At 35.8% G+C, this 15810-nt stretch overlaps 1 protein-coding gene across 3 annotated transcripts in view; it reads left to right on the top strand.

Annotated features, from left to right (window-relative positions):
• lrp2a (low density lipoprotein receptor-related protein 2a) overlaps positions 1-15810 on the top strand; it is a 121605-nt gene that overhangs the window by 39983 nt on the left and 65812 nt on the right. For 2 of the 3 annotated variants that reach the window (XM_073854777.1, XM_073854779.1), the window contains exons 26-34: positions 361-375; positions 3421-3669; positions 4484-4695; positions 7026-7210; positions 7422-7650; positions 8734-8911; positions 9493-9627; positions 14253-14419; positions 14560-14703. In XM_073854777.1, coding sequence (XP_073710878.1) covers positions 361-375; positions 3421-3669; positions 4484-4695; positions 7026-7210; positions 7422-7650; positions 8734-8911; positions 9493-9627; positions 14253-14419; positions 14560-14703 — 1514 coding nt within the window. The remainder of the gene's footprint in view (positions 1-360; positions 376-3420; positions 3670-4483; positions 4696-7025; positions 7211-7421; positions 7651-8733; positions 8912-9492; positions 9628-14252; positions 14420-14559; positions 14704-15810) is intronic. The other variant, XM_055214577.2, reaches the window with a different exon arrangement.

Below are 15810 nucleotides of genomic sequence, written 5' to 3'. Positions count from 1 at the left end.
ACTTTCATAACAAAGCCACTGTGTTTTTCTAGAAATAATTAAGAATGTTTGTTGTTTATCGGATAATATGATTGTTTCATGTTAATTGTTTGAAATTAAGTGCAACAAAATGTTCTCAATCCGAGGAACCTTTTAAATTATCCTTAATGCTGTTGATGAAAAGTATTGAAATCAGGATTCATTGCTTAAATGGAAATCTCTCATTTTTTTGCATTGCAACTAAATTGAAACTAAATTAAGTTCAGGCAATTGATTCAAATGTGGTTGAAATTCTGTGCATCAAATCATGCATGTCTAATCTGGAAAATAACATTGAAGTGATCTGTGATTTTCCTTCCATGTTGCCCTCCCCGCTCACAGATGAACCTTTACCAGGTAGGCTAAATCCCTAATTACCCACAATCCTCTGCATGTAGCATCTAATCTATTCCAGCCTCTGTCTAGCGATACTCACTAACTGTGTTTTTTATATTTAAGTATGGTAACGCTGTCTGTGCTAAGCATAAAAAGACCCTTACAGATGTAGTATTTCTTTTAAATATGTTATATATTTTACTTTACAGAACTAATTAACATACTAATTCAAGAAATACAGATTTAATAGGCATTAGGGCAGGGCAATATACTGAATAAATTTGACCCTGTCTGTGAAATCCAGGTTAATGTCTCAAAATGTAATTATGAGATTTGGAGCATCAAAGTTTGATTTCACATTCATAGTTTACATAATGTAGAACGATTTAAAATGAAAAAGTAAATCTTAGCTAAACTTTAGCTAAATTTTCACATGCAGGGTCACATAAAGTATTTTAAATATTTTAGAAAGTATTAGTTTTTGAATATTGTATGTGTTTTTATTTGCCGTTTGTGACCCTGGACCACAAAGTTGCACGGGTATATTTGTGTCGATAGCCAACAATACATTTATTTATTTTCAACAATTTACGACAATTTTTATTTTCAGTTTTTATGCCAAAAATCATTAGGATGTGTTGCTAAGGACTTCATTTGGGCAACTTTAAAGACAATTTTCAAATATTGTCCTATCTTAACAAACCATATACATCAGTGGAAAGCATATTTATTCAACTTTCAGATGGTCCCTAAATCTCAATTTCGAAAAATTGAGCCATATGACTGGTTTTGTGGTCCAGGGTAACATTTAACTGATGGGTTATATTGTCAATTAAGAGAAAACATTTCTCTGCCAATGACGCTTTCCTGGCAAGTTTTTAAGGTACACTGGAAAAAATAATAATTTCTTACTTAGTATTTTTGTCTTGTTATCAGTAAAAAAAATTATGATGTATTTTCTTAATGAGCAATATGACCTAGGAAAATAAGTCTAGTTTTTAAACAAAAAATATAAACTTTAAGTAAACTAGTGCTTAAAACAAGCTATAAAATCTGACAATGTAATAAAAAAATTGTTCTTGAAATAAGTTTTATTATTAATTATTATTATCATTATTATTAACTTTTTCATAAACACTTAATTCAAGAAAAATTTTCTTATTCCATTTGCAGATTTTTTGCTTGTTTTAAGCACAAATTCGCTTAAATTTTAAATTTTTTGTCTAAAACATCATCAAGAAAATACATCTTAATTTAAGAATTTTTAGATATTTTTACTGAAAACAAGACAAAAATACTAAGTAAGAATTAAGATGCTTTTTCTTCATGAGCAAAACGACCCAAGAAAATAAGTCTAGTTTATAGACAAAAAAACTCAAATTTAGGTGATTTTGTGCATAAAACAAGCAAAAAAAAAAATCTGCCAATGGGGTAAGCTAATTTTTCTTGAATTTAGTGTTTAAGAAAAAGGTTCAAGATTTTGTGTTTACCCAATTGGCAGATTTTTTGCTTGTTTTATAATAATAATAATAATAGCTTAGACTTATATAGCGCCTTTCATAGTACCCAAGGTCGCTTAACAAAAGGGGAGGGGGGAGTTAGGGGACAAAGGAGGTAGTACAAAGAAATGTTTTGAGGTGCTTTTTGAACACTAGCAGGGACGGGGCAGAGCGGACATGAGGTGGTAGACTGTTCCAGAGTCTGGGAGCATTGGCAGAGAAAGCCCTGTCCCCAAAGGTCCGCAGTCTGGTGCGTGGAGTAGCCAGCAGGTCCTTGTCAGAGGACCGCAGGTCTCGTGACTGAGTGTAGGGATGAAGTAGATCTGTGAGGTACTGTGGAGAGAGTCCATGGAGAGATTTGTAAGTTAGCAGAAGGATCTTGTAGGTGATTCGTGACTTAACTGGCAACCAATGGAGCTGTTTGAGGATGGGAGTGATATGCTGCCATGGCTTTGTGTGGGTTAAAACCCTGGCAGCTGAGTTCTGGACATACTGAAGTCTGCTAAGGGCCTTGGTGGACAGTCCAGAGAGGACACCATTACAGTAGTCCAGGCGGGAGGTGATGAAGGCATGGATGAGTGTCTCAGTTACTGAGTGTGTGAGTGAAGACCGGAGTCGTGAGATGTTTTTGAGGTGGTAAAAGGCGGACTTAGTAACATTGTTGATGTGAGCCCGAAAAGAGAGGGTGGAGTCCAGGATAACACCCAGATTACGCACCTCAGGAGATGGGGAAATAGAGCAGCCATCAACAACCAGGGCCAGGTCTCCAATTTTCCTGAGCAGGGATGGAGGGGCCACCACCATGAACTCTGTCTTATTACTGTTGAGTTTGAGTAGGTTAGTGGTCATCCATGATTTGAGTTCCTGCACAAAATCACTTAAATTTGATATTTTTGCTCTTGGGACTGGGCTCGTTTTCTTGGGTCGTTTTGCTCATCAGGAAAAGGCATCTTGATTTGATTTTTTTTGGATATTTTTACTGAAAACAAGACACATATACTAAGATTTTCTTTCTTGAAAATCATTTTTGGAAGTGAAAAAACTATTTATAAAAACTGATGCAAAAACTAATTTAATTCTTTTTAAACTCTGTGTATGTATTGATAATCGCTCTGAATCTGATCTCTATCAAAATTTAGTATTTTTGAAGAAACCTACCCATATTTAAGAGGTTATAAATAGAGATAAATGAAGATAGGATAAATCTTTTCCCCCGTTTTGTTTGTTTGTTTTAAAGCAGATAGTCTGTTCTTTCATTTTTATATATTTGTATCTTTATATATTTATAGAAACTTGTTTCCTTGAAGGCATTTTTTGAAATTTTTGTGAGAATTAGAAAAAATGCTGGCGGGCAACTTTTTTATTAAAGGCTGGCGTGGAATGAGTTACGTTTTCAAATAACTTTTGTATGAGAAGGCTAAAAAACACCCCAATGATTTATAGCTGTCATCCAGTCCTATTAGCATCGTGCTCAGCATGTTCCCAAAATGCCATCTATCTCCTCATACAAGCTTGTCATATGATCTTTTCATTGATGTTTCATTTCAGCCTTTATGTCTTCTCACAGATCAAGAGAGCTGCTCTGATAACAATGCAGGCTGCACTCATGGCTGTATCCAGGGCCCTTTTGGGGCCCAGTGCACGTGTCCTATGGGCTACCAGCTGAGTAATGACTCAAAAACATGCGAGGACATTGATGAGTGCCATCCTCCAGGTGTGTGCAGTCAGCACTGCTTCAATGAAAGAGGCTCTTTTCGTTGCCATTGTCAGGATGGATACACACTAGAGACCGATGGACGGACCTGCAAGGCTTCAGGTACCCAAATCCCAAAATACTGCAATAGTGTTATATTAACAATGCGCTAATCTAAAAAAAATAGAATTCAGTTTTGCGATGGGTCAATCTGATCATGTTAAAAAGACAGATATTAGTGGAGTGAAGCCGTGCCTGGTCTCAGGGGCCAACCGGACCCCTCAGCTGGGTCGAGGGAAGCCTCTCGGATTACAACAGATAAGACAAATAACATACATGTCAGTCACAAACTTTCTTATAATGGCAATTAGGGTTGTATTCACCAGACAAAGATTTGTTTATGAGCTCTGTGACTGACAAGAACCCATTTCCTCAAGATAACCTGTCGAAAAATGTTGTCATCTGATATACCTTTCCTTCTTTCTGAATGTTGCTTTTCAACAGGACTCTCTTTGATCAGTCTGTCAGGCTGTTTCAGATATGTCTCACATAGTTTTATAACTAAGAGCTGAAACATGAAGAAAGTTTGGGGCTCATTTCTGGGGCTGACCTCAATATATTAATTTAATCATAATTGTTTGAGATAACTGCGCTCCTATTAGATGCAACTCTAAAGATGAATTGCTTATGTGATACGTTTTAAAATACTTGCTATGAATACATATATTTTTAGGATTTGTATATTAAAGGCAGGAGGCACAATCTCTGAAATTTAGTTTAGTAGACACGCCCCTAACTGCTGATTGGCTACAAGTGTGTTTTGGTAGTCGGCCCGACTCCCTTTTCCAAAGCGTTTTTTAGAAATCGTGCATCCCGCCTCTAAAGGTTTTAATTAATAATAATATTTATGTTAATATATAATTATTTTCAAATCCAGAATCTCGAGAGGTCTTGCTCTTAGTGGCCAGTCGTAACCAGATCATATCAGATAACATCATCTCTCAGCCAAACATCATTCGGTCTCTGGTTCGAGATGGTCGTAACATCGTGGCCGTGGATTTTGACTCGGTCACGGATCGTGTTTATTGGTCAGACACCACCCAGGACAGAATATGGAGCGCTCATAAAAATGGAAGTGACCGCACCGTGGTGAGTGTCCCAAATCATTCGTCAACATGAAATACAACACGTTTGCTGTCTTAGTGCACGGACAGTCCTTGTCTTTGTGAATTATCCATTGCTGCATATTATTCTAAAGGACAAAAATGTCATCTTTTGTCAAAATGTAATTGCTACGCTGCAAAAAATGACTTTCTAACTTTGTTTTTTGTCTTGTTTTCAGTACAAATATCTAAAAATTCTTAAAAGGACACTTCACTTTAAAAAAAAAATGCTCCCCTAGAGTTAAACATTTGATTTTTACCATTTTGGAATCCATTCAGCTGATCTTTGGGTCTGGCGCTAGAACTTTTAGCATAGCTTAGCATAATCCATTGAATCTAATTAGACCATTAGCATTGCCCTCAAAAATAACCAAAGAGTTTTGATATTTTTCCTATTTAAAACTTGACTCTTCTGTAGTTACATTGTGTAGTAAGACTGACGGACAATTAATAGTTTTGATTTTCTAGGCTGATATGATACTCTCATTCTGGCGTAATAATCAAGGACTTTGCTGCTGTAATATGGCTGCAGGAGGCGCAATGATTTTACGCAGCAGCCGAAAATAGTCCCCTTAGTAACTTTCAATGGCAGGGGACTGTTTACCATTTTAGCCATATTGACCTAAAAAATCACAACTTTACATTTTTTGTCGTTCTTAGTACACGATGTAACTACAAAAGAGTTAAATTTTAAATGGTAAAAATATCGAAACTCTGGTTATTTATGAGCAAGACGCTAATGGTCTAATCAGATTCAGTGAATTATGCTATGCTATGCTAAAAGTGCTACCGCCAGACCCGAAGATCGGCTAAATGTATTCCAAAACGGTAAAAATCAAATGTTTAAATCTAGGGGAGCTGAAAAATGAGTATATTTTCAAAAAAAGTGGAGTGTTTCTTTAAATTATTTTCTTGATGAGCAAAATGACCTAAGAAAATAAGTCTAGTTTTCAGACAAAAACATAACATTTAAGTTAATTTGTGCTTAAAACAAGCAAATAAATCTGCCAATGGGTTAAGAAAAAAATATTGAAATTTGTATTAATTACTTAATTTAAGAAAAATTGAAGAAACATTTTCTTACCCCATTGGCAGATTTTTTTTGCTTGTTTTAAGCACAAATTCACTTAATTTGTATATTTTTTGTCTAAAAACTAGACTTATTTTCTTAGGTCATTTTGCTCATCAAGGAAATGTATCTTGATGTAAGAAATTTTTAGATATTTGTACTGAAAACCAGACAAAAATACTCAGATAGAAAGTAATCTTTTGGTTTGTGAAACAATGTGATGTAACTTTTTTTCTTCCTCATTACTCTTCCTCATTCTTTTTTATAAAATGTATTTTGTCTTTCCCTCCAAAAAAAACAACAACATTTAAATCATCAAGCTTACTTTAAGTAATTCTTCATATTTCTTCTTGTTTCCTTATATAATTTTTTTCTTTGACAATACCCTCCACCTTCTAGGCCTTTTGGTTAAGATCAAGTGTAATATTGCATTTATCTATTTTGGTATATATCTCAAACTTTACAATAAATAAAATTAACCTACACCATTGACTTTTTATCGCAAAAAAAGTTTTATGACATTTTATAAAATACATTCATTTATCATGAATTCTGTGTAATTAAACCTAAAAAATAATAAGCCAACTAACCAACAGCACTACTATGTATAATTTTATGTTTTGTTTAATTAAATTATTACATTTTAAAACTGTTTTTGTCATAAATGTTCTTTCGAGGGCCCGCAAAAAAATGCACTGTACACAAGGGGGGCCGCATGCTGAAAAAGTTTGTGAACCATTGAACTAAACCATTTGCGCATTTTTGCGTCCAAGCCTTGAGATTTGCTGTCGAGACCCGCGCACACAAAACTTATCAAACAGCACATGAGTGCATTCACATTTAAATCTTTTTTGCGTCGTCTTCTGCTTGATTATTTAAATTGCCATGGTCTAAAACATGTGCAAATAATAAACTTTTCACAAACAATTCACCTACACTATTTCCTGTTAAATATACAGTTTTACCCTACACTGCAAAAAATTATTTTCAAGAAAAAAACATTCTTAGTATTTTTCTCTTAGCAGATTTTCTTTGTTTGTTTGCACTAATTTTTAGATATTTTTACTAAAAACAAGACAAAAATACTAAGAATTTTTTTTGCAGTGTAGCTGTCCAGATTACAGAAGTGAAAGTGTCATGCTGACTATAAACCCTGTATGTTCGTCAATGTCACAAACGCTTTTTTGTTTGTGCATAAACTTTTTTTTTTCCCCATTATCATCCCAAACATTTCTTTCATCTGCCAGATTTTTGACAGTGGAGTCACAGTCACCGAAAGTCTCGCTGTTGACTGGGTTGGCAGAAACCTTTACTGGACAGACTACGTGTTGGAGACCGTAGAGGTGTCCAAACTGGACGGATCCCACAGGACAGTGTTGATTAGTGAGAATGTGACCAATCCCAGAGGTCTCGTACTGGACCCTAGAAATAAGTAAGAACAGTGTTTCAGAGTTTGTGTGCCACAGATTAATACTATGTAAAGAGTAAACTTGTCTCTTAATATCTAATGCCCCTTACTCATACTCAGTGATGTTTATATACAAAACATGGATGTGTTGTTCGTCGTGGTGGTGGGCTGCCAAAAATTTGATTACATATTAAACATAATCCTTAGACTAAACTAATCTGCATTAATATTTCAGCACACATCTGATGTTTTGGACAGACTGGGGAAGAAATCCTCGTATTGAAAGGGCCAGTATGGATGGAAAGTTAAGAACCACGATTATCAGCGACAAACTTTATTGGCCCAATGGCCTAACTATTGACTATCCCAACAACATGCTTTACTTTGCTGATGCTTACCTGGACTTCATTGATTACTGCGATTATGACGGAAAGAACCGGAAACAAGTGCTGGCCAGTGATTTGGTGAGACAGTTTTATACTTTTATTGTCTTACAGTTGGGCTGTATTTTACTAGGCCATCATAAATGTTTTTTTTAAAGGGCACTTATTATGACCTTTTTGCAAGATGTAATATAAGTCTCAGGTGTGCCCAGAATATCTGTGTGAAGTTTCAGCTCAAAATACCCCACAGATAATTTATCATAGCATGTCCACAATGCCCCTATTTAGGTGGGAGCAAAAACGCGTTGTTTTAATGTCTGTACCTTTAAATGCAAATGAGCTACAGATCATCACTTCATTACATACAGACAGTGAACACTTTTAGTTAAAATAGATCTGATTAATACAGTCTGAGACAATACTGTCTAGTAGACAGAGTACAACTCGCTGAGGGTAAAACTATGGTAATGCAGGACTGTAAGTGGGCGGGGCTTTATCAATGTGACCTCACATTGATAAGACAATCAAAACAGCATGTCTAAAGAGACTGCTTTGGTTTAATGGGGATTAAAAAACAAGGAGCGGGTAAATTATTTCATCGTAGCGTGGTTGTGCTCACATACTGCCAACACACATTATGTCCAAACTCCTTGTAAAAGTGGATTTTGCATAACAGGTGCCCTTTAAAATATGTGACCCTGGACCACAAAACCAGTCACAATTATAATATAATATAATTGGGTATATATAGTATTATAGTAATAGCCAACAATACATTGTATTGGGTCAAAATAATTTTTTAATGCCAAAAATCATTAGAATACTTAGTAAGATTATGTTCCATGAAGATATTTTGTATATTTTGTAAAAAAAAAATAAGTGTATGCAGTGCTAAGGACTTCATGTGGACAACTTTAAAGGCGATTTTCTCAAAATTTAGATTTTTTTTTGCACTCTCTGATTCCAGATTTTTAAATATTGTCCTATCCTGACAAACCATACACCAATAGCTTATTTATTTAGCTTTAAGATGATTGAAAAATTGACCCTTATGACTGGTTTTGTGGTCCAGGGTCACATATGCAAATAAATAATATATGCAAATGTTTATTTTTTAAATGTATACACATGTAAATTAAACACCTCTTGTTTTTAAATGAAAAGGTACTGCAACATCCCCACGCAATTACGATTTTTGAGGATTTTGTGTATTGGACCGACAGATACATCAACCGCGTGATCCGGGCCAACAAGTGGCACGGACAGAACCAGACGGTTATGCTGTACAATCTGCCCCAGCCCATGGGCCTGGTGGCAGTTCACCCTGTCAGACAGCCTACAGGTACAAAACAAGAATTTACAGTCATTCCAGTTCATTTAGGGCTCAACGCTACACTGCAAAAAATGATTTTCAAGGAAACAAATTTCTTAGTATTTTTGTTTTCAGTAAAAATATCTAAAAAGTCTTAAATTAAGATGCTTTTTCTTGATGAGCAAAATGACCTAAGAAAATAAGTGTAGTTTTTAGACCAAATATATCAAATTTAAGTGATTTTTGTGCATAAAAAAGCAAAAAAAATCTGCCAGTGGGGTAAGCAAATTTTTCTTTAATTTTTCTTGAATTAAGTGTTTAAGAAAAATGTTCAAGATATTTTTGATTACCCCATTGGCAGATTGTTTTGCTTGTTTTACGCACAAAATAATTTAAATTTGATATTTTTGGTTTAAAAACTGGACTTATTTTCTTGGGTCGTTTTGCTCATCAAGAAAAAGTATCTCAATCCAAATTTTTTTAGAAATTTTTACTGAAAACAAGACAGAAATACCAAGAACATTTTTTCTTGAAAATCATTTTTTGCAGTGTATATCTGTAAGAAACATTAAATAATAAAAATGTGTCACATTCTTCTGTTATTTTTGCAGGTTATAATCCTTGTGACCCTCATCTGAGCCCCTGTACTCATATCTGTCTTCTGTCAGCGATTGGTCCGAGGTTTTATTCTTGTGCTTGCCCATCTGGATGGACCCTCGCCGCTGACCTATTCACCTGTGTTAGAGGTAAAACATACACCTGCTTGCACAAAATCACTTCATTATTTCTGCTTTTATTGTTTTTAAAGGACAAGTTGGGTATTTTACACTTAAAGCCCTGCTTTCAGATTGTTTATGATGAAATAGAACGGTTTTGACTGAAATTTCGACATATGCGGCTGCCCCGAGAATTTTTGGGTGTTTGTGTTTCAGCTCCTACCTTTACAATGGGTTTAATGGTGCACTGGAACAATCCTTCCTAAAATGCATTAAACTTTCGTTTACAAAGACGTGAAACTCAGCGAGTGGTCAGGGGTGTTCACTAATATGCTCACACAAAAATCGCTGCAAAAGACGCATTCCAACAGGTTTATCTTAGTTTTTGCCAACTCCATTGACTTGTATTAGATGTGCTGTGAGGTACGGTATTACTCCGCGCCGGGAACTTTGTTTCTATTCTTGCAATTGGCAATGGACGGATTAGCGCCACCAACTGGTCTGGAGTGTCTATTATTCAAGCTCTAAGCGGAAGAATATACGGGTGTGAGGCGTTTGGAAAAATAGGTCCACAAGTTTACAAAGAATGCTAAAAAACCTGTTAGAAAGCATCTTTTGCAGCGATTTTTGTGTGAGCATATCAGTGAACACCCCTGACCACTCGCTGAGTTTTTGTAAACAAAAGTTTAATGCATTTTAGGAAGGATTGTTTCGGTGCACCTATACAGCCATTGTAGAGGTGGGAGGTAAAACAACCAACACCCGAAAATTATCGGGCCAGCATCATATGTCCAAATTTCAATCAAAACCGTTCTATTTCATCATAAACAATCTGAAAACAGGACTTTAAGTGTAAAATACCGAACTTGTCCTTTAAGTATGCTACTCTCCATTTTAAAAAGAAACACATCTATGTCTTAAATGCTGGCTTTTCTGTTTAATCTGCTTTTCATTCAATGACTGTAGCAGGCACTTGTTAAACTGGATATAGATTTCAATGGAATGAAACCTATTTTCAATTTAAGCTCCATTTAAAGACACACTTTTACTATTATAAAGGGCCTGACAGTTTCATCTGAAAGCTCTCTTAAGAAGTTCTTAACATTCACTTGAGAGCAAACGCTCAGCCCCGCTCAGCTTTCAGTCTTTGTTAGCAACGTCAAGTGCATTCTTCCATGAGACTAGAACAATTAATCCAGACACACAGCGGGCCAATAGGCTGTTTATCTCTCACTGAGCAGTGGCGGCTCGTCGTGACTGCTCTTCCGAGGGGGCGCAAATTCAAAATATGTGTTCGGAGCAGGGCTTTGAACTAGATTTTTTTCCCAATTGGTAACGTTTCTGGTTTCTGGTTCAACCCTAAAATTGACGTTCCTGAACCGGTTAGAACAAAAAAATTAAGTTCCCGAACCAGCTAATAACGTTCCATGTCAGCTGTGGGACATACAAATAAGTAGGCTGATCATTAGGACATTAAACTTAAATTATTGGTCTACATAATTTTTCTTTAGTCTCTTCATCAAACATTATAAAAGGCTACATTATGTAAGCGGCATAACTGTAATTCTGACATGTCTACATTTGTTTCAACATTATACATGAATTAAGGACAATTTCTGCCATGTCGTTTATTGGCAAACAACTTTAACAAATGTTTTTATTAGAAAAAGAATATTGTGGTATTTTGAGATCATTTTGTTTGTATGTGTCCTGTCAAGAACAGAAAGATTGTTTGCTTGCTTTTTGAAACGCATCTTTCCGTGTATGCACTTTTGAGTGCACTTAAACACGCGCACATACACACACAGACAGAGGACAAATTTCAAAAAGCGCTTCGGGAAGAAGATGCAGCATAAACAGTCGCTCCACATGTGAAAATAACATTGTTTTTCAGTGCTTTGTTCTCTAAATGTATTTTAATGGACTACATGCACTGCAAAAAATTACTTTCTTACTTAGTATTTTTGTCTTGTTTTCAGTAGAAATATCTAAAAATTCTTAAATTAAGATGCTTTTTCTTGATGAGCAAAATGACCTAAGAAAATAATTCTAGTTTTAAGGCAAATAATATACAATTTAAGTGAAATTGTCCTTAAAACAAGCAAAAATATATGCCAATGGGGTGAGAAAAAAATTGTGAAGTAAGATTTCGTTTTTCTTAAACACCTAATTCAAGTAAAATTTTCTTACCCCATTGGCAGATATTTTTGCTTGTTTTAAGCACAAATTCACTTAAATTGTATATTTTTTGTCTAAAAACTAGTATTATTTTCTTAGGTCATTTTGCTCATTGAGAAAATACATCTTGATTTAAGAATTTGTAGATATTTCTACTGAAAACAAGACAAATATACTAAGTAAGAAAGTAATTTTTTGCAGTGTGAGACACAGTTGCCCAACTTTCTTTCAAATTTATACATCAAGAGTTTTAATCTTTGAAGGGCATAGGGATAATCACGTTTGACTGGAGTTGGATCGGACACATTCAACCATGTGGAATAAAAATTGTAAAATACCGAAATAGCTCACTTTAGCGCCTTTTTGCGAATAATTTTGTTTAAAATCACTTAAGTGTTAACATTTGCAAGCCTTTGAAACACATGCAAATTATCAACTTCACCCTATTTAAATTTGCCCAGTAATCTGCGAACCGCATGCGAGACGAACTGTGGGTCGTGATATGTACGGATCACTGATCAACTGCGATCCGTTACACCACTAATTAGTATTAAAAAAAACAAACATCTTGAGATATTTGGTAACCTACAATATTTCCCTTTTATGATTGAGCATTAGAGACTTGGGCTTGAGTAGGCTACTTGCTGATGGCAAGCTTCGCATTTCTCCGATGAGTCAGCGACGACCGACTTCACAGAGTCATATTGCACAGAAATCTTGTCAAAGAATGAAAGAGAGACGCTCACTTTCACAAAATACACGCAAGACACTCCCTTAACATTAAACTCTGATTACGCCTGAGATTATGCGAGTATCCGTCTAATGTGAGCGTCTCTTTTATCATAAACCCTTTAAACGCGTCTGCAGCAGACACTTATTTTGCCAAGACACGTGATGCACATAGGATTACTCGACGCGCAGAACACATATTTGGAAAATATGAACCGCACATGAAGCCACTGTCATTGAGATACTGGTGTTTTTCTTAAGGGAAATTTTCAACATCTACCTGTGGTTTTTATCCTCGGTGTTAACTGGCCTTAAAGGATTAGTCCATTTACTTAAAAGAAAAATCCAGAAAATTTACTCACCACCATGTCATCCAAAATGTTGATGTCTTTCTTTGTTCAGTCGAGAAGAAATTATGTTTTTTGAGGAAAACATTGCAGAATTTTTCTAATTTTAATGGACTTTAATAGAGCCCAACATTCAATACTCAACTCAACACTTAACAGTTTTCAACGGAGTTTCAAAGGTCTATACACAATCCCAAACGAGGCATTAGGGTCTTTTTTAGCAAAACGATTGTTATTTTTGACAATAAAAATAATGAATATACACTTTTAAAGCACAACTTCTCGTCATGTAGATCCGGTCGTGATGCGCCAGCGTGACCCCACGCAATACGTCATGAAGTCAAGAGGTCACAGAGGACGAACGCGAAACTCCGCCCCAGTGTTTACAAGTGTGTTGAAAGAGGACCGTTCCTACGTTGTTGTATGTCAACTGATACTAATTAATGTCTTAGTGTCAGTTTATTGTTTACAATGGTCCGCAAATGTGCGTTTTATATATGTAACACGTGACCTCCCTACGTCACTACGCATTTACGTTAGGTCGCGCTGGACCAGACCTTGACGAAAAGTTTTGGTTTAAAAGTATATATATATATATTTTTTTTCTTGTCAAAAATAACAATCGTTTCGTTAGATAAGACCCTTATGCCTTGTTTGGGATTGTTTATAGTCCTTTGAAACTCCGTTGACAAAAACTGTTAAGTGTTAAGTTAAGTATTAAATGTTGGGCTCTATTAAAGTCCATTAAAATTAGAAAATCCTGCAATGTTTTCCTCAAAAAACATAATTTCTTCTGGACTGAACAAAGAAAGACATCAACATTTTGGATGACATGGTGGTGAGTAAATTATCTGGATTTTTCTTTTAAGAAAATGGAATATTCCTTTAAGTGATACTTAAGATCTTTACACACTGAAGTATGAAATTTTCATTTGCGTTTTTTTCGCAAAAAAAAGTAATACAAAACGATACAACTATTCACTGCAAATGGATAAATCACATTAGCAATAAGCTATTGTTTAGTTAACTTGAGCACAATACTGTATAATCTTTCATACACCCTTCCCAGACAGCAGACCGGACCTGCTGACTTCGGAGTCGTCTGCTGTCTGGATTTAATTTTAAATCAGAACCTATACCATCCTGTTTTCCAAGCTGTTCTGTAATTATCTGCCACAATCTGTTTTTATGTTTTGTCTCTGTATTCTGCATTTTGTTTGTCATTCTGGATTTTGGTGTTCACTTGTAAAGTGGCTCTGTACTGTCAAAACATCTCTCAAAATGCTTGCTACGAATGCGAAAAATGTGATACTTTTTACGAAACTTGCATGCTTTGACTCTATAATAATGTTCATGAGAAACACATGGGCTGTGTATAATATATGGTTGATGATTGTGCAGTTGAGGATCCATTTCTGGTTGTGGTGAGAGACAGCATCATCTACGGTATCCCACTAAATCCCAATGACAAGAGCAGTGACGCCATGGTACCGGTCGCCGGGCTGCATAATGGATATGATGTTGACTTTGATGATGCTGAGCAGATGATCTATTGGGTGGAACATCCAGTAAATAATCAACACACACACCTCTCTTATTATCATCTGTTTAAATAAAAATGTTATAAAGTAAAGTGATTTATTTGAATAAAGCTTGCTGCCTCTTAAATTGAATTGAGATTTTAAGAGTGCACTCTTCTTTTTCACAGGGTGAAATTCATCGGGTCAAATCAGATGGTACTAACCGAACTGAGTTTGCGCCGGCAGCCATCTTGGGTTCTCCGGTCGGTCTGGCTCTGGACTGGATGACACACAACCTGTACTACTCCAACCCTTCCTCACAGGCTATAGAGGTCAGGAAAACTTCAAATTTAACCGTGCTTTTATTTGTAGTACTTTTGAAAGTGCTCCTGCATAGCTCAGTGGTAGAGTATTGCGTTAGCAATTCAAAAGGTCAGGGGTTTGAACCCAGGAAACACACATACTGATAAAAAAAGTAAAGCTTGTAATGCACTGTAAGTCACTTTGGATAAAAAAGTCTGCCAAATGCATAAATGCAAATGAAATAGCTTGACCACCCCCATTTCTCATCAGTGTCAGTGATAGGCCCCGCCCACAATTGCTGACATCACGCAGTGTTTGGGCAGATTTCTATCATTTAGGACATTTAATCTCAGTAAATACACATAGGTTGCCTTTGTGTAGACATAAAATATAAAAAGACTATGTTTGGCACTTTGATTTGGCTTGTATGCAGAGTAAAATCTCTTTGTAATAAGGCTGCATGATAATGTGATTTATGATTTGTGATACGATAATACTTAAGTTGTAAAGTTAATTAATTGAAATTATATTTAATTAAACTGAAAATAATCTTTACCAGTGGCAGCTGGTGACTTCTTTTTCGAGGGCGCACAATGCGAAGTTCGTCACAACGCGTGGTTCGTAATTTCAAAATATTTGCATCACGTGTCTTGTCAAAATAAGTGCCTGCTGCAGACGCGTCTAAAGGGTTTATGATAAAAGAGACGCTCGCGTTTGCCAGATACTCACATAATCTCATGCGTAATCAGAGTTTACTGTTAAGGGAGTGTCTTGCGTGTATTTTGTGAACGTGAGCGTCTCTTTTGTCATGGACGATTTTGACGCGTGTGCGGCAGGCACTTGTTTTGGCAGGACATGTGATGCACATGGTTCACGTGATGCAACACACACATATTTTGAAAACACGAGCAACACGCATGACACTCCGAACACTTATTTTGAATTTGCGCCCCTCGGATGAGCGATCACAAGCCGCCACTGATCTTTATACAATCTGCATACATGGGTGATTCTCACGAAAACTTGGTTTTAAAAATGTCAAGCATGAAAATGTAAAAATTGCTTAAATTTACTTTTTTTCCCACCAGACATTGAAAAACAAAGTCTGGAGTAAATGGGAACATTAATTTAAAAAC

This window comes from Misgurnus anguillicaudatus, chromosome 17, assembly GCF_027580225.2.
Source record: "Misgurnus anguillicaudatus chromosome 17, ASM2758022v2, whole genome shotgun sequence".
NCBI lineage: Eukaryota > Metazoa > Chordata > Actinopteri > Cypriniformes > Cobitidae > Misgurnus > Misgurnus anguillicaudatus.
Note: the sequence above shows the minus strand (reverse complement) of the source record. Positions and strands in the feature narration are given on the sequence as shown.